Source organism: Hyperolius riggenbachi, chromosome 3, assembly GCF_040937935.1.
Source record: "Hyperolius riggenbachi isolate aHypRig1 chromosome 3, aHypRig1.pri, whole genome shotgun sequence".
NCBI lineage: Eukaryota > Metazoa > Chordata > Amphibia > Anura > Hyperoliidae > Hyperolius > Hyperolius riggenbachi.
Genome location: NC_090648.1, coordinates 425944449 through 425971462, shown reverse-complemented (window position 1 = coordinate 425971462; position 27014 = coordinate 425944449). Strand labels below are relative to the sequence as shown.

The window sequence follows — 27014 nt, the reverse complement described above, 5'->3', positions numbered from 1 at the left end:
CACGATCGTACAGTGTCTTGATCTTCTCATGTATCTAAGTTTAGAAGATGCTGCTGCTGCTGCTGCTACTACTCTGGCTGTTCCAAACCATATATCAAATATACTCCATAATAGCAAGATCAAAAGCAAGCAACTTGACATTATACCGTTAAAACATCCATAATCAGCAAACCAATATAGTATGAACATAATAGGCGGGGAGGAGAAGATCCACCCACGAAGAGTCACTCAGTGAGCAAGGTATTACTACACGATCATATTTTATCCAGAAACCAGCAAAACAAAACAAATTAACGGAATACAAGGCAAAAGAATATAGTACACCAATGACATTTTTAACAGGAAATTACAATCCAAATTTAAATCCAAACTTTAACAAGATTATCTACAAAATAATGTACCTACATCACTTATAATAAAACCTAACTGTCCCTGCATACTCCTGTCCCTGTGTCCTTGGGTCCGTGCCTTTTGCGCATCACGGACAGCTGTTGGGACAGGACGGAGCCTATTAGCCGGACGGGCGTGTGCGGCGGCGGTGCGCGCATGCGCACTGACATGTGGCGGTGTTAAGAAACAGACTTAGAGCCCTTTTTTAAACGGGCTAAAGTCACAAGTTAGATATAAAAATAATAGAAAAACACACTTTATTAGAAAACAACAAAGTTGTTTTCCACAGCTGCTTAGGAAAAAATGTTTAGGATTTCTACACCCATGTAGTAGGCTTGCATTGGCTAGGTCTTCAACCACTTTATAACCACTAGTAAAACACCTTTCAGTATTTTTTTTCTTCACTTTAAGGCCTGGGGCACACCAAGAATCACAGTAGTGCTTTTAAATTGTGCAAGCCCTGTGTGCAGTAACTCCTAGGCATTTCTCGGGTTGCAGGAGCTTTGAAGCGCTGTACAGTAAACCATACAGAGCTTCCAATGAGCGTTTTTATACATGTAAATCGTTAGATATACTCACAGGGTGTCCAAACGACCAGCTTCTGTCTGTAGCCCCGCCCTGTAGGTGCTTTTCTAGGACCAATCAGAGACGTGCCACTGACCTCTTCTACTAGGGGGTCGGGGATAAAGGCAGAAGCAGGACATTGTAAAAACATTTGGTAAGTATAATTAACTTAATTTAAAAAAACAAAATATTCAACCCCTAAATCACTTGAAAAGAGATTTTGCATCGCTAAAATACTTAGCATTGAGAGCAAACACGGCCAAAATGCTGCATGTCCCGTGACTATGATTTTCCTAATCCCAAGCGTGTGCATCGCTGGAAGCATTCTGGCGCCTGCGCTGTACTACAATACAGGGAGTCCCTGTACTGTCTCCATGACTCCTCTGCCCTCCCGTGTTCTCCTCCACTATTTCTGAATAAATGTGAATAAATAAAAGCAGCGGCAGCATGGCACACCTGATCCATCAGGGCCCTGCGGCGATCAGAGATCTCTCCTCTCGATCACTGATGCCCTTGTGCCAGCTTCTGCTGATGATGCAATCAGCAAAAGCTGGCACTAGGGGAACAGTGATGGAGAGGACTCTGATCATTGCAGGCTTCGATGGATGAGATGGACCACGCTGCTGGTGCTTTCATTTATTGAAAGGGTGGCTAGGGTGACATGGGGGACACATGGAGGACAGAAGGGGACACCATAATTGGGAGCGAACATCTACAAGACACTCCTGGACCAGGTTTAGTATTTTTTTTCCTCCCTTCTATAACCTTAGCGAATCGCTGTCTGTTAGTTACCAACAGTTCTGGGCTAGACATAAATACCGAACATCTTGGTTTTACCGCTCTGTGCTTTGTGCATTAAAAATAATGAGGTACTCCGACTCCTTAGTTTATGAAACCTCCAATTCCGAATCCAGGTACGCAAAATGACTCTGACTGCTCAGTCTAATTCTTACCAGAGCTGTGGAGTTGGAATAAAAATCATCCAACTGCGACTCCTCAGTTTACTGAAACCACTGACTCCGACTACAGGTACCCAAAATTGCTCCACAGCCCTAGTGGTAACAGCCTTAGCAAAGAGATATTTCACAAAGTGCTCAGTAAAATCAGCTGTTTTTTGCATCCCAGGATGTGGTAATGCTTTGTGAATGGAACCCATAGTGCAAATTCTAACTGATACTTTCTGTCTTTGTTTCAATGTGCTTGATTTGGGCACCTGCGTTCAGCTACTACATAACTGAATGCCAGCGATAGGCTACTGTACATTCCTTGGGCATTGGCATTCAGCTACTTTACACAATAAAAGAGTGCACAAATCACGTACCTGGCAACCAAATCTGCACACAGCCACTCATTTGCATTGGGTGAAAAGCAGCAGCCAAATTAACAGGCCCGCTATTTACCTTCTTTACTCCAGTAGGGTGATAAACAACATCCAGCACATCGTGACCACGAACCACAGCCAGAAAAAAAGAAAAATAGCATGTGTGACTGGCTTCCAGTCAATGTGAACTACCCAAACACCACCCACGCCACCCCTGCACCTTCAGATATAGATTAAAATTAGCTTAGACACAGAAGCAGCAGAACTGAACTTATAAGGCTATGTTCCCACTGGCATTTGGGCCAGGTGTTTTTTAAGCATTTGGGTAACCAGGTAAACAAGTGCAAATCCTCAGATTTTAATGAAAAAGTTCACAATGGCATGCAGGGGTAGCATTCAAAAATATTGCCTCCAACTTTTTTATTTACAGTGTTTACACCACATTTTGGCTAAACGTTAATACAGTTTGGTAGATTTTTTTTTTTTTTAAACATTTGCACAACATTTACAGTAAAAAACAAACAATGCATCTGTGGCATTTAACAAGTTTCAGCAGGAGCTACAAGAATGTAATAAACAGTGATAAACGTTTAATTCAAATGTTAAAAAATGTAATATTTACTTGATGAATATCAAAAGTTACAAAAGACTTGAAAAAAAAATTCAGATACTGGTTTATTTACTTAGGGAGATGGACACAGGTAACTAGCTCATAAAGTACCACTCTTTGCAACAATCACACGAAAGAACAATCTTCACTTTGTTCCAATCCTAGCTTTTTGCTACTTTTATAAAAATGCCTGCTTCCGTAAAGTAACATTTACTAATAGATATTCAAGAAACTTCAGAAAGTAGTACAATCAGCTTTCTATCGCTTATCAATATTTTCTTTCAAGTCCGTAACCAAACCATGAGAGAAGCCAAACATCTCAGGCAATTACCAGTATTCCTTTAAGTCTATCCCAACCAATTGATTTCCAGTTACCAAGTTAAATAGAGAGTTTGCCCTCTTAAAGGACACCAGAGCTCAAATGAAGATGAGAAAGGTCATCGTGACATCCTGCGCAGAGTGCTACCGGCAGCGATACCGTGCTGTAGTACGCGTGCAGCCCGGCCAGCACAGACGCGCTGAAGGCCAACCAAAAAAGAGGTCCGGAGGGCAATTACAGGTATAGTAGGGGGCAGAAAGAAGAACCGGGGGAGCGGTGAGCAACAGGACAGCTCACCATACATGCCTGCTCCCCCCGTTTCTCATCTTCATTTGGGCTCTGGTATCCTTTAAAATCTGGAGATTGACTGCAGAGGAGGTAGAGCTACAGCCCAAAGCTCTGCCTCTTCCAGGAAGAAAAGCCTGCGAGTCCTGGAACTTAGCAGGGCTATTTCTTGGTAATAAATTATTTGTTCTGCTGCGGGGATGCAGCGATTCCACTTGGAAGTTAATGCTCACCCACCTATCGTACTCCCCCCCCCCCCCCCCCCCAAAAAAAAAGAAAACTGTTGAAATAGCAGCTCTATAGAACTGCACAAATAGAAAATGCAGAGACTTGGCATACAACATTGCTGAATCCAACAGTAGAGAACAGATTCCTGGAGCAACTCACTTATATATTAAAACTTCAAACTTTTACTTCACATCTTCATAAAAAATGGCAGGTAGTAAAAGACAAGCAATACTTATCAGATCCCACTGAAGGTTAAGCAGCATAAAGTGCAGAGTTGTACAAGGGGTGCGGAGGCTGGTTTGGTCGACGATCGTTTCGCCACTCAATTAGGGCTTTTTCAAGTCCATGTATACAACATTGCTGAATTTGAAGCTGTATCATATTATGTAAATGATTTAACTGTGAGTTAAGAGACCTGGCTTCATTTATCACATTACTAGGCTGTCAATAAACAGGTTTACACTCAGATGAAAGGGTACTATATTGAGCATCTGTGTAAAGGTGGCCATACATGGTACAATTTTTCATTTTTTTTTCGATTAGATAATTTAGTTTGATTATTCCGTTAGATCAAATATAAAGATTTTTCCAGCATGTCCGATCTGATTTTTCTCGAAAAAAACAGGATAATCGTTCAAATTTCTTGATCGAAAAAAAAATATTTTCAACCTTCATTCGATTATTTAGATCGAATAAACGAGATAATCGAACATTTTTATTGTACCCTGTATGGCCACCATAAGGTGTGAAAGTGAATTTGAAAGATGATCATCTGGAGGAGTTGCGTCTTATGCTGCTCATACATTATGGAATGAATCAGATACAGATTTACTAACTATGTACAGTCCTGCCAAAATTAGCCGTGAGCTGAATGGCTGACTCACAAGAAAGCGTGTAGTGTTACCAAGCCATCATGTCAGATAGGAATCAGAGTATATGAAATCACATGAAAGTTAACTGAGGGAGAAGACCACATACAGGTCCTGGCCTCCTTCCAGATACAAGTACAGGAGTGGCAAAGCTGATTGCCATGGTAGAGGCAAAGGAAGACCTTCTTTTGGGCAACTATCTATAAGTCATCACAAATCGGGGCAGTCAAGATTTTCAGGAGCTATCAGAACATCCCTCGTGTGCCCAACTCCCACATATCAGTACAGTTCCACTTTCAAGACTTTTTACAGTTCTTCGAGATTTCCTGAATCCCAGCTATGGTAGAGAAGGCTAACATCCCCCCACCCCCCTCCGAGGGCTTTCTGATACTGGACTTATTGTTTATATAAACTTTTAAAAGGCTCCGAGAGGAATGTGTTATCACCTAGGTAGAGTAAGTTGGAAGACCTTAACCGCATCTGGGAGGTTTAAAGACTGAACACATTGTGAACTCAGTAACACTGAACCAATAGAACATATTTCTTGACCACTATAAAGAGTGAGACTTTCTCCTATACAATACTTTTTGCATACTACTGGTGCAAATAAAAAAAAAAGTGATTGCATCCAATTCAAGTTTTTATGCATTGCTGTAAGCAAAATCTTTTCCGACAGTGAACATGCAAGAAAGATGCTCCTGACTAGCTAAATTTTCATAGCACTTTATTGTACTTTTTGTTAGGACTAGGTAATCAAACAGAAAAGCTGATGCAACAATAACTAGAGGTGACTCATGAGAAAAGATTAGTGAATCACAGCCCCTGTAACGTATCCTTCCTACTGCTATGAATTGTATGCTCATTCTGTGTGCAATAGATACACACATATACACACACACTTTTTTTCTTCATCTCTTTAAAGTGAACCTGAACTTTTGCACGGGACAGAAGGTAAACATACAGAAATGCACCCTGTATGTATTTAGAGTTTAGCCTGTCTAATCCCCCCTCATCTGTGACTAATCACAACTGTATTTTGATCTCTCAGCTGTGTTAGCTGGCTGCCTTGGCAGAGTAGCTAATTTGTAAACACAGAATGTTAACCCTACGTCTGCTTCCGTGAAAGCAGGAAGTAGACACTCTGCAGATTTATTGCAAGATTTGTATCAGCTGTAACAAAAAATGTTTGTCTTCAAATGTTATTACGCTGTTGCTTATCTTTTAGAGCAGAGATGAAGGTCTGAGTTCAGGTCCATTTGAAACCACTTGGGTCTTACCGAAACATGTCTGACTCCCTCTGTTCCTTCCCTCTTGTTGTTATTTGAAGTTCAGTTTGTCCAGATCTACTATCCTGCTCACATCCAGACTGCCATAAATTCATCAACCTCCTGGACCAACCACTACTTTTTGGGGCCACTACTGTGTCTGGTTTCCCTATTTCGGGTTCACAGAAACCCTTATAATGGTTTTCAGTGATATCAACATTCTCATTGCTACTACAGCTAGGCAAATACTAGCTCTATCTGGGAAAGGAGACCTGTTGTCGGTGCCAATCCTCCAGGCAGGTACCCCACTCCTGCCACCACACAGTGAATGACTAAATCACAGAAGGAGGCACTCCACTGGCTTCCCCTTGCGTTCAGTTTGCTCCATGTCATGCACACTACATGTTATGGGCTGAGCCCTTCATCAGGTCTCTGAAGGGTCCAGCCTGTAACATGTAGTGTGTGTGTGTGACATGGAATAAACTGAACGCAAGTTCAAACCAGTGGAGTGCCTCCTTTTGTGATTTTGTAGTTTACTATTAGATAAATGGCTAACATGCTTAAAAGTTGTGCAAGAGCAGTTGTGTGCCATACTTTGCACCAACACGGTGCACCTATGCTCGAGGGGAGTGCAGCCGCAAGAACTATATTCGACAATATAGTCATAGCGCTGGACCAGAGGGGCCCAGCAAGGAGTATGTCACTGAGCAGGGGGCAGCGCTATGCATTTTTATTATTATTATTATTTAGTATTTATATAGCGCCGACATATTACGCAGCGCTGCACAGTGTATATATATATATCTTGTCGCTAACTGTCCCTCAAAGGAGCTCACAATCTAATCCCTACCATTGCCATATGTCTTTATTATGTAGTGTAAGTATTGTAGTCTAGGGCCAGTTTTAGGGGGAGCCAATTAACTTATCTGTATGTTTTTGGAATGTGGGAGGAAACATACAAACTCTTTGCAGATAGTGCCCTGGCTGGGATTCGAGCCAGGGACCCAGCGCTGCAAGGCGAGAGAGCTAACCACTACGCCACCGTGCATATGACCCTATCCATGCTCTCTGCCTCAGGGTCATACGTTTCTTATGTTTTGCGTTGCGGTGGGATGCGGCAGGAGCATCGTATTCCACCACAAAGCAAAAAATAGGTGTAAAACCGGCTGCAATGATTTTCAAACTCACGAAATCAATTAATTTGATATGTCATTAAATTTGGGGTTGGTAACTACAAATTAAGTTATACAGTATATGCACTCCCTGCAGAGCTGAATCCACTGAGAATGTTGTGCACATTGAACGCAGAGGTGTGGTCTATCACCTGTAAATCTGTCAGATTGTGCATGAAGAATGTGTAATTGTGAGGATCCGCGTGGCTGCCTGCGCAGGCAGGCAGCCTTTTGACCACTGTTCAGTTGTGCAGCTTGCTGCTGAGGAATTTGCATATGTTTGTCATGCAGATTGCCTAGCCACATCCCTTGTGGGCTTGCTCTATAAAGAGCTATGTTTCCCACAGTAAGTTGCTGGTCATAAGAGTTAGTCCTGTGGAACACTCGCCTGGAGTGTCAGCCTTGCTCTTTGTTTGAAGATTAGCCTAGAGTAATTCCTGGGACTGCACTAGGCAGGTTTCCCTAGTGCAGTTAGGATTGCATTATTTGTATTGCCTGTTCTGTCTGTCTGTCTGTGGGGTGCTAACCAGAGCAGCGGTTGTTGCTGGTAGGCCCTTCTGTTCTGTTGTTGCCTTACTTGGATCACACTCGCTCTGACGGTAAGAGCAGTGGATCGTATCTCTTACGTATTCCTGTTTCCGTGTATCTGTCTTGTCTGCTACGAACGCTTGCTGGAGGCTCGATGAGGTAACCGTTAAGCAAACGCTCGCGTCCTCTGTTTTATGTTTGTTTGTCGGTGGTTAGTTAGGTGTGCTTGTCCCTGTTGTGCTTATCACGCGGGGTCCGCGCATAAAACGCGTGCACTGTTGCGAATGAGTGCGGTGTTCGCGTTTAGTTATCGTTTATTATTTTCCTTATCTCCTCATTGTATGATTTGCTGTGACTTTGCTATTCTCGTGTTCTGCCTTGCTGTAGCCTTGTGTCACCTCTGGCAATCGCCTCTCCCGCGATTGCATTCCTACTTCATATCTGCTGTTGTGTATGCACCGTCGCGGGTTGGCGACTAGTTTGGTGCACACACATACAATCTGTCCCTTTGCTCAATCTCTTTCGGGGCTATCTTGCCCCGTGTTTCGTCCCTTCGTGCAATTCCTGTCTGGCGTGTGTGGCAGGGCAGAGAAACTGTTCCTCTGCACTCCACGGCTCCCCCTGTCGACAGGAATTTCCCTCTACAGGTGCATTGCACCTTTTGCTGGGTTCTCGCAAATTATACGTTTGTGGAGGATTTCCGCAGTGTCACCGCACGTCTTGTGCGCTGATTACGGAGAGAACTCCACAATCGTTACAGTAATAGAGGAAGAATCCCCTCATTACCCTGCAGAGTACCTCACTCTTACATGTACCCACAGTTATATTGCCTAGGGCCTGATCCATCTTCAGATCGTGCATGAAGAATGTGTAATGGAGGAAGAATCCCATCATTCTCCTGCAGGGTACAAGTTTAGTTAAATTGCATCTCTGTTGTGTACATAAACACAGAGGTGCATCAGTCCTTCAAAGTTAGAGTGCCCCAACACATTGTCTGTTTAATAAGATTCAGTGGAACCTCGTTTTCATTGGGTTCCGGTGTACAGATCTGCCCCCTTGCAGAAAATGGCCCTGGTCTATATCAGATATAGAGAAGGCAAAGGCCCTTTTCTGCAGGGTGGAGGAGCTACACACTGGAACCTGGATGATATGGGGCATTGCCCCGGCTGAATGTCGGGGCATTCACGTTGGCAATGACAAGCCTGGATAGCTAAAAGGGTACAGTGTCATCTTTCTGGCCAGGAGCTTTGTTTTGTTCCCAAAAGCAGATCTTAATATAGCTTTAAAATTCCTAAGCTTTGGCAGTGATGGAATGCCTTTCATGTTACACACTGTACTTTCAATCAACAAGATTGTTGTATGCTAATTAGAGTCATCTGAGTCGGAGTTGGAGGTATTATAAACTGAGGAGTCGGATGATTTTTGTACCAACTCCACAGCCCTGTTTTCTATAAGAGGCAGAGGAGGCACAACCTACCCCAAAAGCTCCCTTGATCCACCTATCCTGTGGTGAAAACAAAGGGCGAGTGTATCCTATTTTGTGTTGTGGAGCGACTTTCCAGTAACTACACATGACGGATGGCTGAGAATAGATGTTAAAATTATACTGGACACAAAAAGTACATTTCTCATCAGTTCAAATAAAATCCAATAAAAGTGGCTGTGCTGCAGTCAGTGGTGTGTGCCACCACCAACATATATGACTGTTGCATGTAAGAGCTATGGGCCCCAGTGCATGTTCTACATTGGACCTGCACAAGCATTATGTACACAACCACTGATATGACATACCAAAACCTGCCAAGGACAGCCAGAGAGAGAGAGAGATAAGCAGAAAAGGGCAACAGCTTCTCACTGATTACCACTATTCAAAAGCACTTATAGAGGTGACCATTACCAACTTAGCACTAACAAAGAGCCGATACAGCAGATGAAGGAATTGAGTCTTACAGCATGGCCATGCCACCTTCATGACAGAGGGGGAGTGGCAGTTTGTGCTATGCACCCTCCAACTGATGGGAGCACAGGCCACAAATCCTCACAAAAGACTGCAGTGCACAGTCTAATGGGCACACTTGTGCGCTGCACATCAGTGCATCCTGTGCATGGCTGCCTTTATTGAAGATCAATGCATACGTAAGCCTTTAGCTTTATGTCCTTAAAGTGTCAGGGTAATTATGCTTTAAAGAGAACCCGAGGCGGGTATTTTAAATCTTAAGAGACCACAGAGGCATGTCCTGTGCATAATGACATGACTCTGAGTCTCGCTATGGCCGCCTCTAGCCCACTCTCCAGGTCTGCTGTGCCCCCGTGAAAAAAGGGCTAATCTAGCAACAATCTGCTTGTCACTAGCCCTGTATTTACCTGCAGGCTGACAGTCTATCAGCACTCCCTGCCTCTGTCCCCGCCGCCGTGAGCTTGCTCCAATCAGAAGCTAAGCTGCTAGCCTAGCGCTTTTTTCAGGGGGGGGAGGGGGCACAGCAGACCCGGGGGGGAGGGGAAGGAACTAGAGGTGGCCATAGCGAGACCAAGAGGCATGTCATTATGCACAGGACATACCTCTGTGGATTTAAAATACCCGCCTCAGGTTCTCTTTAAAGCGGACCCAAACTAAACATTTTTTTTAATTAAAAATATTTAGTTGCACCACTCTGACACATACAAAGATAAATAAACACTCCTTCAAACCTATGATCATTTCAGTGCATGCTTTTCACCCTTCTCTTTTCATAGTTAGGGTTATACTGGTAGCAGCCATTAGCAATTCCTCCATTGCCGGACACCATCTACTCCACCAGTTTGCCGGAAAAATCCCGGCAATTTGAAAGGAAGGGATGGGTTCCTCCAATAAATGTAAAATATTTTATATTTGTCATCATACAGCTGAAAAAAGGCTGCTATTTATTATTATAATTTAGAAAATAGATTTTATTTCTGAAATCTTGTATTTTTAATTTGGGTCCACTTTAAGTGGTTTTGAGTGTGCATTATATACAATGCCAAATCCAGAGTTCAGAGCTGGAGTTGGAGGAGGACAAGATCTACATTATAAAATGTATACTTATTGCCCAAAATCTTTTCTGCTAGGTTCTACTCTTAACTTTACTGCCACAAAAGTGGTCACATGTTCCTGAACACCTGTCTCCCATTGCGCTCCCTCTCCTCTCTGATAACACAAGTGAGTCCAGTAACGCGGAAGCCAGCATGTGCAAAACAACAAAGGATGCACAGGATGAAAGAGGCTGTGAGCAGCCCCAGCATGGGACGAGAGGCAGGAAACAGCCAGGGGACTGCAGTAAAGCTGGTCTGAGAATATAGTATTGTTAAAATCTAAACCTGATCGTACAATATGCTGGAATTATTGATTTTAGCATCACTTTACAACACTGTAGTAACAACCCAATGTAAGCTGTCTGACTGAGATTTACTAAGTCATTCCTAGAGGGGAGATCATATGAAACTGGATAGGATTAGTTCAACACTCTCTAAGTGGTCTATTAAGAGTTTGGTGCTTACCACCCTCCCCTGCGCTATAATTGATCCATAGTCCGAGCTGCTTAAAAATCATTTAGAAAGTGTTCTTACTGTAAATACCTGCATGAGACTTCAACATCAAAGCTGCTAATTTATTAACTTTTTAGCAACCCCCACTGTGTTCCATTATAACCCATGCAGGGGCTGCAATATTTTATTACATAACAGCGGACTCTTTTGACTCTAAGCTAATTTATTTAGAGGCTTGCAAGTGCTCCAGGCCAATTTATTTTAGCACTTATTATTATTACTTTATTTCTTTGTTACATTTTCTTGCTTCTAATTATTACTGTTGTAATGTGTATTTATAATCTTGTCACTAGGGGCAGTGTGAGACAATAACAGATGACTTCTGCTTTCAGTTTCTATATTTTCTGATAGTGAGAGAGATCAAAGCATTCCAAGAATTTAAAGCACAACAAGTTCTGCTCCCTGAAGTTAAAAGCAGTGCACTTATCTCAAATGAGATAACTCTATTGAAGCTGCAAATGGGTTAAATAATCTAGCCAGGGTTTGCTGATTCAATTATGATATCCCAATGGGAGACATTTGTGGATCTCTGGAGATGACTTTGTAAATTAGGTCCTCCATGCCAAGAATGACAGCAAACTTGTTTCAGTTTGTGCCAATATATTCCTTTCCTTCTCTTTTCTACACTGCTTACCTCTATAGGCTAGCAAATAGTAATTTCTCTAAGCCTGTTTGCCATAGACAGCTGAACAGCTCACCTGTTTGGCAGTTCAGCCTCCCGACTACGCGCTCCTTTCGGTTCCAATATCATGCAGCCAAATGCCAGTGTTTGGGAACACCCCATGTGTCATCATTTGACATACAATGGTGCTACCTGGGAGAAGAAAAATGCAACTTTTCCCATCTGAGCACAGCCGTGACAGCACTAAGATGTAACTCTATGGGGGCCTCCTTGCCAACGCTTGTGCCGGTATATGGCCAAAATATATTCGCTCTGTTTTCCGTAATTCTGCAATGACTTAGTAAACATGTTTGTATAGTCAACTTAAAGCGGATCAGAGATGAAAAACTAACTATAACTAGTAACTTGTCTATATATCTTATCTAAAGTTTAGATAGTTTACACAGCAAATATAGCTGCAAACTGCTTTAATAGAAAATGATTAATTCTTCATGTGATACAATGACAGCAGCCATGTTGTTTGTAAACACTACAGAGGCACGCTTATCTGTATCTTGATCACTAAGCCTGTGAAAAAACCTATTCCCCCTTCTCCCCTCTGCCTCTGAAATCAATGGCTAGTAACACCTCCTCCTCCTCCTGCCCAGACTGAGCTCCCATGAGCCCTTGCTACTGCCAAGGCTCTCTGAAAACCTGTGGGCGTGGTTGATTTAGTTTATAGGGAATTAGAGTATTAAAACAAAAACAAAAAAGTATTTGGCTTGAGGAATGCCCTATAAACAATAGGAAAGGAACACAATTATGCAATGAGTAAAAGTTCACCTCGGATCCACTTTTAAGACCCATTATTACCCATTAGTCCATACTCAAGTACTTAGTGTCTGCACAAAGACAATATACAACAAAATAAAAGAAACGAAACATGTTAAGGTACATAATCCCTAGGATGACAGCTCTAGCGACAAGATCATAGAGAGGTGACCTTAAGCTGATCAACATGTATTATTGTTATGTAGAGGGGAAGAAAGGCAACGTGCACTTCACAGTTATGGTCCCTCAAAGATCTGGCGGGCTGGATCTTGAAGCAATCGTTTGAGACACCTGAATACGCAAGATTCTTGGCCAAGATGACCCTGAACAGCTGCCTCCGGGTTCATCCTAGTATTTCTACAAGGCTTCAGACACAAGAGTAACACTGGGTTCACACTAGACTGTATTTGTGCTGTAGATGTTCACAGTGCATCCAATCCTGTCCCCATTATGTCCAATCCTGTGACTGTCCCCATTATTCACAGTTCTCCATTGGTGTCTGTTGCTATCTGTGACATATCCAACTTCCATCCAGTGTCCAAAGAAGTCCTGCAAAACCAGATTTTGCATTCTATCACTGCAATGGACATGTTTTAGGCCTCTTTCAGATGGACGACTGATTTGCATTCTTGCTGAGCAGTTCAGTGTCATGTCTACCAGTGCAATTTGGGTGCAATTTAAATGCAGCTGAATTGCAGCGGTTGTAACACCACACAAATACGCATCAGGAAACAGCACAGCCTCAAAGTAAAAGTAGAGTTGTCCTCTACCTCCCTCACCTTGTTAGCTAGTGGCCTGTAACTGACCTGCACAAACAAATAAAATACACACTCATATTTTATGAACTTTGACAGTTAAGAACAAGCCAATCAACCAGAATGCATTCTATGTTTCTGATGAGAACAAGCCCAAAAATCCTTGTCCTATGACTCCCCTAAAAGACTGGTTCTTGTGACTCATGACTCCAAGCAAAATTACATTTGGAAAGGCTGAAAAGACCATCTTTCTATTTTCTCATACCTGTACCACTTTCTCACCCAGAAATATGGAGCAAAAATGAAAAACGTGGGTGAGACAACTGAGGGGAATCCATAATCCAGAAGATCTTAAGTTACAGAAAGGTTAGGCTGAGCCAGAGGCAGATTAAACAGGGTCTCTCCCTATACTCCAACCCCTCAGAAAGCTATGTGAAGCCTCTGCAGACCAGCTCTCAAATGGTCAACATATTGCAAAAGGTTACGGACACACAGCTCAGACACTCTAGGATAGAAAACTGGAAATTAGTCCTCAGTGCCCCATTCATTTGAGTAGATTGCCCCATGACTTTACAGAAGGTTGGCAACCCTGGTATGAAAGGGTCCAGAATCACAACTCAATATTGTACACCATTAATGTGAATCAGAATTTCATAAATTACACTATCCTCAACATATGCTGCTGAAAGCGGTTTCAAGAACCATCTTGCTGATGATAATTATTAGGGTCAGATCACACTAGGCCCTCTGCTAGTCCATTTTCTGTAAGGGACAGCAGCAAAGGGTTTATGGACCCGTTCACAAAGTCCGCTAGCAATGTATCACAATTCTGCAACCGACATTCCTGACCTGCACAATTTATTATGTAGAATGGATCCATTTCCATGTACCCGATATAAGGTAGTACACTGTGCGGTGCATTGTGGAGCAGTGGAATGCGTGAGTCAAATTTGAGGCATGCAACGTGGTACCAGACAACGTGCGCATTTACAGTTGAGGTGAAGCAACTTTCATTAACCGTATGCGTCACGCACACACAATGTGACTTTTCCCCTCCGCTGGGATCCTGTTTTACAGGACATGCAACGCACCAGTGTGAACCTAGCCATATGCTTCCACTACCACCAAAGGGAGTACAGAACCTTTCATATGGTACCCATTCCAGCTTGGCCCATCATTGTGTCTACCGAGTCTAAATGGTTTATAGCGCGCTACATAATCCCGATATTAATAGCAACCCACAACACACTTTCTTAAAATAAACTGTACACATAAATAAACATCAAAACAGTCTCCCTGATCAAAGCCTCATTTCGCATATAACATCAATAATTTACAGCGTCCAAATCTCACCAAGTCCACCAGAATATGCGAGCCTTGACACCTACCTCTTGAAGACTGAATAATATCATTCCCTGTTGTTATTAGTGCCTTATCCTTTCGCTGGTATATTTCTCCAACCGCTCCAATGTCATTGGTGGCTTTACTGAAAACTTCATTTTGGTGAGATCCAATTACTGCTCCATGAAGTAAAACAAAGGAAACTAAGCCTACAGGGAGAAAAGAAAATGCATTGGTTGCTTGATAACGTTTTACAATGTTTTTTCAAACAGCAAGAGGGGGGGAAGCTGAAGACTGCTAAATATAACCTGTGCTACATTTCACAGAGTACTACGATAGTAGCCATTTATAGAAGCCATGGACCAAAAATAGTGAGAGCTCAAAGCAACTTGTGAAAGAATGGAGAAGAAGAGGCCACCCTACCTTCAATCAGAATCACAAAAAGGATCTTCATGAACTTCATGTTTGTATCCAGAGAGAGCCGGGCTGGCGCTAAGTCTGTGGCCGTGCTGAGGCGCCCAGAGCAGAGCTATAGCGAGCCATACAGATCACTAGCATGGAGCCTTCAGTCTTCTGAGCCCCCCGCTTGTCACTGACTGCAGTGATGATGTCGTGTCCGGAGAGTTCCTTAAATATGACTCACCACGCCCTTCTCTCACTAGCTCCCGAGCATGTGGCCAGCGAGGACCTCGGCACCACTGTAGGTGTACTATGCTCATCTAGTCAAGAAGAGGTGGTTACTAAAATCATCGCAGTGCCCTCCTGACTTGCCTGGTGATTAGCAGGTTCATGAAGGGGTCACACAACTTCCTTCAAATAAACTAGTAACTACTAACTGATTTTACCCTACAGAATTCCCGGGAGAAGATTCATCACTCTGGAGTCTGGTGTGTAAATCAGCTGTACCTGATTTGTGGTATGTTTTTTCCCCTTTGAATTCATATAGCTAGCTACTCAAATTAAGTGATTTTCCAAACTTCATATTTCTGCATGGTTTTGATCAGTTTTGTACTGTATGTCCTTAGTTTAGGGCAGTGAGGTAGCTAAGGGGCTTAGAACAATTCATATGGTGCACCAAAACCTGCTAAGGACAGCCATAGTGCAAGAAGGGAATGGGGAACGCTTATTCATGATTACTACTATTCAAAGCATTTATACAAGTGATTGCAATGCGTGGGTAACATGCAGTGCCCTTTTCCTGATCCGTTGCATTCCTGCTGTCACAGGGAATGCAACACAACGATCACTGTGAATGTGGCTTAATAGGCTCCTTGAACACTATGGGCTTGATTCACAAAGCAGTGCTAACCTACTTAGCACGTCTAAAGTCTTTAGACGTGCACGTCTAAAGTCTTTAGACGTGCTAACCAGGGTGCTAAGTAGGTTAGCACCGGATTTCTCAATCAGATCGCACGCTAAGTTTACGTGCGCAAAGTTTTGCGCGCGCTAAGTCCCATAGGCTTTAATGGGCACTTCGCGCGGAGCGCCCTGTGCAGTACGCACGTAAAGTTTTACGTGCATAAAGTTTTGCGCGCGAAAAGCTCGTTTAGACGTGCTAAGGGGGTTTTCACAGGCGTGCTAACAGTTAGCACCGCTTTGTGAATCAAGCCCTATATGTGATGTATTGCAAAGCACAATATCAATGCGATGCAATGATATTCCTCTGGGGCTAGCATACTGATTGCAGTTTGGCGGGATCTGTCTAGATAACGTTCCGCAAGCAGTGCATTTACAGGTTAACGAGTGCATTTACAGGGGCAGTGAAGCATACTTTTAATAGTACTGTATGCTTTACTGTATGCACTGCATTGTGTCACATCTCATGTGTAACGTGCAATGTCACTTTTCAACAGAGTTGTTATGAGATTGGATCACAATGTACATAGTGTGTAAAGGGCCTAAGGGTTCAATCACATGGGTGGTTGACGGTAAAGCATCCAACACCTGTCAGCTGCTCCCATGGATCTTTCGGGCGGGTGGGTGCAGGTGGTGGGGTAGCCCTAGTTATTATAATATGATGTTATAAACGCGGTGATCAGACAGATTTGTTGGAGAACAAAAAATGGCGATCTTTTTTCATTTCCCCTCTGTACGGCAATCCAGAGGTTGGAAAAAGTAGCAAGGGCAAAACTTTTCTCCCAGAGGGTTCTTTCACTCTGCAGTGTTGCGCTACTACACAGTACACATGCACTAATGCAGTATTTTTTTTTCATACATGTATGCTTTTTTTTTTGGGGGGGGGGGGGGGGGGAGATGGGAGAATGCATCGCAGTGCTCACAAACACATAGGTGTGATTGAATGGTCTTGCTAAAGTGTATGTGCTTCGCATTGCATATAGTGTGAAAAAGTCCCTAGGCCACTTTCACAGCGGCCTTTGCGTTGGGTTCCCTGTGACAGCAGAAACGCAACTGATCGGGACAGCGGCGTCGCACATTATCTGCACGGTGTGTGGGTCCAGCGAAGCATACAATGAAAAGTATGCTTCACTTTTGCTGTTATTGCGCACATTTAGCGGTAATTCACTGCATGCACCGTACTGCGACCTGTTATACTGCAACACACCCACCGCACTGTGAATGTCACATAGGCGGTGCATTGCAGTGCGGTAAGCCGCGTTACAAAGCAGCCTTTACACTGCAATGCACCACTGTGAAAGTGGCCATTGCTTTACATTCCCTGTGACAGCAGCACCGCACGTTATCCTCACCTTGGGTTGGGTACAGTGAAGCATACAGCCAAATAAAAGTATGCTTCACTTTCACTGTTAACACGCATGTTTAGTAGTAACACACTGCATGCCGTGCGTTATGATGCCGCAACCCTTTATATCCCGCAACGCACTCGCCGCTGTGAACGTCTCGTAGGTGGTGCATTGCAGTCCGGTAAGCCGAATTACATCGCACCGCACTGCACCACTGTGAACGTTGCCTGACTATCAAAATATCACCATCCTATTTTTAGTAGTTACAGTTGTACTCTTCCTTCAATGTAAGGAAAACATCTAAGCCACCTTTTAATGCAGATGTAGTCATGTAGAATCGACAATAATTACTCCCTGTGCTAATATATTCCACATCATAAAATCTATTACAATGATGAACCTGTGTACAAAATATGGTAAAATCTCCTTTCATTCATACACAGTTCATGTGCTTTCGTCCCTTGAACTGTTTATTCTCAAGCTACATACACACTTGCAATTTTTGTTGCCCAGCAGAGATCGGTATTCAATCCCTCAGGCAAAAGATTGTGACCAAGTTTTATACAAACTCGTCTCTAGCCTACAGGTTAGCTTCCCGCAGTAGGTGGATTAACAATACAATTGGGGTTCTAAAGTGCTGGAATCACTAAGGAACAGGCGTGCTCGATCTTTAGGTGATGTCGAACGGCTACTGTACACACTCTAGACACATGCAATATTCCCAATCGATGGTCTTTTTAGCAACCTAATTTGCCCAATTTGTCTAATCTTTCCAATTTAGACTACCTATCCCTCTGATTAATTTTGTAACCTGTGTTTGTATCCATTTTAAAATTCCATTGTCTTTCCTACAATGTTCTCGGATTTGAGTTCCATATTCCAGATGTGGCCTTACAGGTGATTTGTACAGGAACAATGGCATATAGGGCTAAATGTTTTCATTTCCCGTCTTTTCTGTGCATGTGAAAATCCTATTTGCTTCTTCTGCTACTTTACCTTGGATACAATTCTACCAAGTCCTTATTCCAGTCCAATGTCCCCAGCTGCATCCAATTTACTTTAGCGTGACCCTTTTATTTATTTATTTATTTATTTTTTGCTACATGATTTCAATAGCCTGTGTTTCCCAGCCTGAAATAGCATACATGGAAATAGCGAATCGCTCCTAGTGGAAACGAGCCCTAAATATGCCCATACTACAAGATTTTCCTTAAAGGAGTACTGTAGGGGGGTAGGGGGAAAAGAGTTGAACTTACCTGGGGCCTCTAACGGTCCCCCACAGACGTCCTGTGCCTGCGCAGCCACTCACTGATGCTCAGGTCCCTGCTGCCGGTTCACTTCCAGAATTTCTGACTTTAAAGTGAACCAGAGACGAAACACCCTCATGTATTTTACCATATATATCAATAGGAACATTAGAGAAAACACCTACCCTGCTCTCTGTTTCATTCTTCACTGTTCAGCTTGCTTGTTATCAGCCCTGATAAAAACCCCCACTGAGCATTCAATCTGGCTTTGCTATAATGACTCAGCTATAATGATTCCTGAGCAGAGTTAGAAGGGGGCAGGCTTGAAAAGACATCAGAGAAGACAGACTCAGCTATAATGATTCCTGAGCAAAGCCAGACTGAAGGCTCAGTGAGGGATTTCATCAGCCAATCCCCATTAATGCTGGATAACCAAGACTCTACTGTATATCTGATCAGTACATAGTAAAAAAAAAAATAAAAAGTTATGATTTTATACTGCTGATAAGTTATATGAGGGATATACAACCAGTTACATTTATTGTGAGTGGTGACTGCATAACATAAATACCATGAACCCAAAACTAAAGTCATTAAAGTCTATAAAGCACACCTAAGCCAGTGGTATTCATCTATCTGTGAGCTTTGTAAATATACTTACTGATAATCAGACAAAAGGACCATTCCAGCATTAAAGGGGTACTTATGCTTGGCATAAAAGTTCAGTTTTACTCACCTGGGGCTTCTACCAGCCCCCTGCAGCCGCCCTGTGCCCTCGCAGTCACTCACGGATCCTCCTGTCCCCCGCCGCCAGCTAGTCTCGGTTTCGGCTGAAAGGCTCACTGCGCATTCCTGTCCACAATAGCGTCCTGCGCAGACGCAGAATGCTATTGCTAATGGAAACGCGAAGAAGGCTACATGTGGCCAGGTCGGTCGGTGAAACAAAACTAGCTGACAGCGGGGGGACCGGAGGATCTGTGAGTGACTGCGAGGGCACAGGATGGCTGCAGGGGGCTGGTAGAAGCCCCAGGTGAGTAAAAGTCATTTTTTTTAATGCCAGGTTTAAGTATCCCTTTAAAAATGCTTAACACATGGCAATGGGTGTGGTGTGCAACAGCCATTGGGTCACACCAACTAGCTGCAAACTTAAAGGTCCTTAAAGGAAACCTGAAGGGAGAGGAATACAGAGCCTGCCATCTTCATTCTCTAATAAACAATGTCAGTTGCTTGACTTCTATGGTGACGTTCTGCATATAATAATTTAAAGTAGGGAAAAAAGTGGCATTGGGCGGTACTTAGCACTCTGTATCCTAATGAGGCTTCCCCCATCCCCATGCACAGTCTCTTTCCAGTGTTGCCCCCCCCCCCCCCCCAATAGCCGATCCTGATCGGGTGCGCTCTACTGCACAGACGAGAACTGCCTGTGCAGTAGAATGGACCCCATCGGGCTCTGCTATCTCTGCCGGAGCCCATCGGAAAGCCACTACTGCGCGCACTCCTGACAAGCCCTTGTCAGCAGATCTTTGGGGGTGCCAGCGCTGAGTCCCCTCTGGTGAGGAGGATGAGGGAAGCTTCTTTAGGATCCAGAGGCTTCCCCCTCTCAAGGTATGTACCCCCTAAGGACACTTTTTTCCTTTCAGGTACATATTAAGTTACTGATCCAGAATGAGCATGCAGAACAGATGCTTTGACTCTGGTCTGACGTCACTGGCTGCATGTGTGTGACTCAAAAACAACTAAAGCCTAAAGTTCAGCAATTCAGCCAGGCAACTAGCATTGTTTAAAAAGGAATGAAGATGGCAGCCTCCATATTCCTCTCTCTTAAAGAGAATCTGTATTGTTAAAATCGCTCAAAAGTAAACCTACCAGTGCGTTAGGGGACATCTCCTATTACCCTCTGTCACAATTTCGCCGCTCCTCGCCGCATTAAAAGTGGTTAAAAACAGTTTTAAAAAGTTTGTTTGTAAACAAACAAAATGGCCACCAAAACAGGAAGTAGGTTGATGTACAGTATGTCCACACATAGAAAATACATCCATACATAAGCAGGCTGTATACAGCATTCCTTTTGAATCTCAAGAGATCATTTGTGTGTTTCTTTCCCCCATGCACTGAAGTTTCAGGCTGCTATTTTCTTCTTGCAAACAGCTTTGCCCTTGTTTGTAATTCCTCAGTATGTGAAAGCCCAGCCAGCTCAGAGGACGATTTATCCAGCTGATTAGAGCAGCTTCTCTCTTCTCTCTTATCTAAATAACACACAGGCAGTGTGCATAGAGGGGCCAGAAAGGGTGAGTTCATAGCAGAACCACAACACTGAAGAACTTGGCAGCCTTCCAGACACAGGCCGACAAGTCTGACAGGGGAAAGATACATTGATTTATTACAGAGACTGTCATAGTAGAAAGTGCTGCAGTTAGCCAGAACACATTAGAATAGCTTTTGGAACATGTAGGATGATAAAAAACAGGATACAATTTTTGTTACGGAGTCTCTTTAAGGTTCCCTTTAACCCTACTCAGGGCTCTTTCACACCAAAATCACACATCGCACTTCATACGATTTTTGCATTTTGCGATTTTCACTATGCTGACCTCAAAGCACATGGAAAATGCAGCAGAAATACAATTTCCTTTTTAGAAAATCGGGAACGCATTCACAGTATGAATGCATTCCCAGATTCCAATAGTAACTAAAACATCAAGAACTATGCTACAGTGTAACTATGAACATGCAGATCCTTTACCAGTACATAGAAGACACATTACAATTCGTTGTAACACATTATGAAACCCTATTTGTTGACTTACAGAATAATTATGTAACATTAGCTGTTGGTCTGTAATGGATACATAGCAACTTAAGGGAGTATTACATGAGGACAGCCCTTTGACAGACAGAGTGACAGAAAATAGGGCAGTATTGTCATGAGAGTAAAAATAATTATGTACTTGGTTCCTGGTTGCAGATTACAGTGGACCATTCACTATACTTTGCTAAACTGGGATGTTGTGTTCCCAGTTACCGAGAGAAACTTGATTGTAGTAAAAAAAAAAAAAATTTGGATTCTACCTAATACTAGGGGCCCCTCTGGTTACCGATACTGGAGGGGCTACCTCTTGCTACCTAGTGAAGAGTACATAATACTGGGGGAAGGGGCATCTTTAGCTACCTTTACTGGGGGATGCTACCTAATACAGAAGACACCTCTGGGCAGATCCAGTGACTTGGGTGCTGGGATTGGCAGGTGTCTATTCAGGCACCAAGGCAGTAGTAGCCGGCTATTGCTGAACTCAGAGGCGCTGATCGTCTTCTAGGCTATAAGAAGATTGCCAACACCCTTAAACTGAGCTGAAGCACAGTGGTCAAGACCATACTGTGGTTTGGCACACCTCCAAGACTACCACTGCCTTGCTTACAAAAAAAAAAAAAGGGGAGGGGGGGCGGGTGTAAAGGTGTTGGACTGACCAAGCATGTCTCCTGAGCTAAACCCTACTGAGCAGTAGGTGGAGGACTGCAACCAGGGCTGTGGAGTTGGTACAAAAATCATCCAACTCCTCAGTTTGTAAATCCACCGACTGTGGTTTCTGGTACCCAAAATTGCTCTGACTCCTTATACTTACCAGGGCTGTGGAGTTGGTACAAACATGGTCCGACTCCTCAGTTTATGAAACCACCGACGGACTCCAAGTACCCCAAAAATTCCTCTCCCACCCATGCACCTGAAGTGTACCACCTCCTTGGGAAAAGGTTCGGGGGGGAATCATGGAGTGAATATCTCCTTGATCCTCAGCATTGTAACAAAAGGCTTTGTGGAATGGCGATAGATTGTCCGCCTTACAACCCCCCATTCCCCCTTCCAACATGCCTCCCTAATTTAGAAAGCCAAGTGTCTTCTTAGAGGAAAGGCTATGTGCTTAGTGGTTTTAACTCCCGGCCACCCAATCTGTATGGCTGGATAAGTGATTATTTTCTCTGACGAGGGGCTGTAGTGTTTTTTACAAACTTTTTTTTTTCGAGGTCCAAATTTAACGTGTTCACCAGGCATCACCACTATATCTACAGATCACTTAAAGTGAATCTGTATTGTTAAAATCACACAAAAGTAAACATACCAGTGTGTTAGGGGACATCTCCTATTACCCTCTGTCACAATTTCGCCGCTCCCCGCCGCATTAAAATTAGTCAAAAACAGTTTTAAAAAGTTTGTTTGTAAACAAACAAAATGGCCACCAAAACAGGAAGTAGGTTGATGTACAGTATGTCCACACATAGAAAATACATCCATACACAATCAGGCTGTATACAGCCTTCCTTTTGAATCCCAAGAGATCATTTGTGTGTTTCTTTCCCCCTGCAGCTCACTGAAGAGTTACAAGCTGATTGTTTGTTTCTTCTTGCAGACAGCTCTGCCTGTAATTCTGCAGAATGTGACTCATTAGTATGTGAACAGAGGATTATCCAGCTTGTAAAAGATAAGAGAGCAGAGAAAAGCTGGCTAATGTAAATAACACACACACACACACACAGGGGATGGTGCATAGAGGGGGCATGCATAGCAGATCACACTGAAGAGTTGGCAGCCTTCCAGACACAGGACGACAAGTCCGACAGGGGAAAGATAAGCTGATTTATTACAGAGATGGTGATAGTAGAAAGTGCTGCAGTAAGCCAGAGCACATTATAATAGGTTTAGGAACCTGTAGGATGGTAGAAAACACGACATTTTTGTTACAGAGTCCCTTTAAATGAGTCATCAACAATGTCCCTTACCCCCTGATCTACTTACCTGGAGCTTCCTCCAGCCCCTTGCAACAGTCATGTCCCACTCCGCAGCTCCGCTCTCAGTCGTGGCCCGGGATCCCCGCACGGTGTCTCATCAGGCCATTCTCTACTGCGCCTGCGCTGCTGTCAATCAAGTCCATGCTGTCTGGACTGTACTGTGCAGTCACATAACTAATGCGCCTGTGCAGTACGTTCCGGACAACGTGGACTTGACTGACAACAGGCAAAGTAAGGACGACCTCGAGGCCGCCCTCTGCACCGGTGGGGACCCTGGCACAGTGGCTGAGAGCGGAGCTGCGGCGTGGGACATGTCAGCTACAAGGGGCTGGAGGATGCCCCAGGTAAGTAGATCGGGCGGTAGGGGACATTGCTTGATGACTCCTGACTCCTTTAAAAAAAAAAAAAAAAATTAAGTAGAGCAGCATGGCCTCCACTCAGCATGATGCATAGTGATGAATGTGTCCATACATTAATCCACATTCATTAAGACTACTTGCATACTATGCACATAGTTTAACATTGTGCATTAGTGCAATGGGACGCATACAGTCCATAAAAGTTTTCATCACTGCCACTGGGAAGCAAAATATAATTTTGCATTCTTAAAACAGAAGGTATTTGCAATTATTCAGGTTGGAGTGAGCATAGGTGTCCCACAATGCATCACTGCTGAATATGCAAATCATCTCTTTGTGGTCCATGATAGCTACACACCTCCAGACCTGCTGGAATGTAATGATGTGTCAGCTTGTTAATATTACAGAGCCAAACTGATCCAACATGAATACAGCCTGTTTCAGGTTGGTTTAGAGCAATCACGTTGTGATTAGAACTGACACATCATTGCATTCCAGCGGTTCTAGAGGTGTGTAGCTATCAGGGACAACAAAGAGATGATTTGCATATTCAACAGTGGTGCATTGTGGGACACTTCAAAGCTTACTTCTACCTAAATGATAGCAAATACCTTTTTTTTTTTTTTTTTCAAGAAGGCAAACTTCTTCTGTTTTGCATAGCATTTTAGTAAGGAGGCTTTTTGGTCTCTTTCAGCCCCTGACACACTCCTAGGAGTCCTGGTTCACCATGAGCTTGCTGGGCAATCCTTGCCGCTGTAATTGCACACATTGTTCAGTAGGCAAAACCTGCTGTAGTGCATCACTGATGCCCCAATGTAATTGAATCATTATATTTTCGGTTGCTACAGACCTCAAGGGCTGAAGTGTGAAAGGAGCCCTTAGTGAAACTGACTGCCTCTCCGGATATCCTGCTGGAACCTGTGTTCTTTGTATGTCAAGTACCAAACATGAGTCAATTGTATCCCGCCGGGCCATTACATGAAAACAACCACACAAAGCTACAAGAATGTTTCTGTGATGCTTTAGCTCAGTAGTGTAAACAACCTTGCTGTATTATTGTGAATATACCAAGGAAATTTTTTTTGTATTACTGTATGATAAATGATAAAAAAGCACACACTTTGTTTTAAATGAATCAATAAACAAATTTATATTTCTTTATTTTGTGGTATCAAGAAATGGTTTGTATCAAATATGATCTGCATATTTTTCTTCAAAGTGATGTAAAAGCAAAGGCACGTTTCTTGTGATTTACGAATGCAGGTGCGTGTTCCTATAATCACCATTGACGTACAGAACATGAATGGCATTACACTGGCTGTACTGACTCACACAAACAGTCTGTAATACTTCTGACAAAATACAACACAGTCTTCACTGATCTCATATTAGTATGGCAGCTGAATCTCATCAAGGCAGTAGCAGAAAAATAGACATTCGTGTAATATTTCTAACGAGGAGTAGTAGAAATAGTAGAAAATAGACTTGCTTTCTCTCTACAGTTCAGTAAAACATTAGCTGTAACATTCTGCCCTGGCGGCTGGATTCCGGTATTAGCTCAGGAACAGTTTGAGGAGCACCTCTGAAGTAGTAAGTTATGGCAGGTATCGCACACACGCACAGGCTTTGGGTAGGAGGGCAGTGACAGTTCATTACTTGAGCATGTGTTGCAAAAGATGTCGCCACAGTTTCGGCAATGATGCTACAAAAGAAAGAAAAAAAAAGTCATTTGTGACCATGTATAAGGTGCATACATACTACAGTAAAAAGTAGTTATAAAGAGCTGGGTGAGTAACCTCTCATTTACACTTTTGCTTGGGACTTTGCATAGGTAAGGCAGAAGGGAGGCAGTTGGGGAGGGGAGTGAGGTAAGGCAGGAAGTTGGGGAGGGGAGTGAGGTAAGGCAGGAGGGAGGCAGTTGGGGAGGGGAGTGAGGTAAGGCAGGAGGGAGGCACTTGGGGAGGGGAGTGAGGTAAGGCAGGAGGGAGGCACTTGGGGAGGGAGGTAAGGCAGGAGGGAGGCACTTGGGGAGGGGAGTGAGGTAAGGCAGGAGGGAGGCACTTGGGGAGGGGAGTGAGATAAGGCAGGAGGGAGGCACTTGGGGAGGGGAGTGAGGTAAGGCAGGAGGGAGGCACTTGGGGAGGGGAGTGAGGTAAGGCAGGAGGAAGGCACTTGGGGAGGGGAGTGAGGTAAGGCAGGCACTTGGGGAGGGGAGTGAGGTAAGGCAGGCACTTGGGGAGGGGAGTGAGGTAAGGCAGGCACTTGGGGAGGGGAGTGAGGTAAGGCAGGAGGGAGGCACTTGGGGAGGGGAGTGAGGTAATGCAGGAGGGAGGCACTTGGAGAGGGGAGTGAGCCACCTTTCCATCATCAGGCGCCTGTAGACATTTTCAAAAACATAGAAAATTATGAATCAAGGAACATGCGCTAATATATGCTATTTTCTTTTATTCTAAATATACTTTTTCCATAAAATGACAATAAAACAGTATAAAATTCCTATAATCACCCTTACTAATTATGCATTATACACACTCTCATTCATACCATCCACATTCAAGAAATTCTCCGGATCTCGGAAAATTAACTAAAAAAGGATGAAGCAAATCCCAAATCTTGTGCAAAACTTTCAGATCCACAGTCAATATTGTGATCAGAAGAAAAGGGGATTAATTATCCAATATGCATAAAATAGATTGCAATCAATTGTGGGCGTAATCTAGGTTGCAAGACTCCCAACCGTTAAGTCTGTTACTGTGGGACCCGTCTTGTTAGTATACAATGGGTTTGGTGTAAGTCTTTTATACTTCTTCAAATAATAATTAGGTACATTGTCTCATCAAGGGATACCTTTAAACAGTCTGGTGTCACTCAGTTTGTACAGCTGCGTATACAGCTAAAAGACTTCTGAGCTCTGGCTCTCCGTGTAGCTGTTCTGCAGTATCCGGGGGCATGCGTCACTTTCTACTGCTAGTTCCAGGACGACGCTCGCTCTTCCGGATCTCACCGCTATCAGCTGCTTCTCGGTGACGTCACCTTAAAGATAGAGGAGCTTGTGTATATGTGATTGGCCGCTGAGCGCTTACACAGCCTTCCACACTCCTGAATCCTTCATAAAACGGAGAATATAATCTTATTTACACCTCAACGCGTTTCTGCTAATAAACGTTAGCCTTCTTCAGGAGGAACGGTCTCATTTCACCGGAGTCGTCTGTTATACTGGTTGTCCTGTGGGAGTTTAGGATTAATCAGGGTAGTAGAGTGAGAGAATTTTTTAATCAAGATAA

At 43.5% G+C, this 27014-nt stretch overlaps 2 protein-coding genes and 1 long non-coding RNA gene across 3 annotated transcripts in view; 1 reads left to right on the top strand and 2 right to left on the bottom strand.

Moving 5' to 3' along the window:
* Nucleotides 1-15277, bottom strand: part of HBEGF (heparin binding EGF like growth factor) — a 68626-nt gene extending 53349 nt beyond the window's left edge. Inside the window, exons 1-2 of the mRNA XM_068272938.1 lie at nt 15067-15277; nt 14691-14852 (exon numbers count right to left, since the gene is read on the bottom strand). Of these exons, the coding sequence (XP_068129039.1) occupies nt 14691-14852; nt 15067-15106 (202 nt within the window). The 5' untranslated portion in view covers nt 15107-15277. The remainder of the gene's footprint in view (nt 1-14690; nt 14853-15066) is intronic.
* Nucleotides 15278-15319: 42 nt separating this feature from the next.
* LOC137561627 (uncharacterized) lies at nt 15320-24727 on the top strand. Its single transcript, XR_011030074.1, has 3 exons — nt 15320-15376; nt 15496-15559; nt 24579-24727. It is a non-coding gene; the product is annotated as an uncharacterized lncRNA (long non-coding RNA).
* Nucleotides 24728-24850: 123 nt separating this feature from the next.
* The window catches only part of LOC137561625 (RUN and FYVE domain-containing protein 1-like), a 109059-nt gene continuing 106895 nt past the window's right edge, over nt 24851-27014 (bottom strand). Inside the window, exon 18 of the mRNA XM_068272937.1 lies at nt 24851-25432. Coding sequence (XP_068129038.1) covers nt 25289-25432 — 144 coding nt within the window. The 3' untranslated portion in view covers nt 24851-25288. The remainder of the gene's footprint in view (nt 25433-27014) is intronic.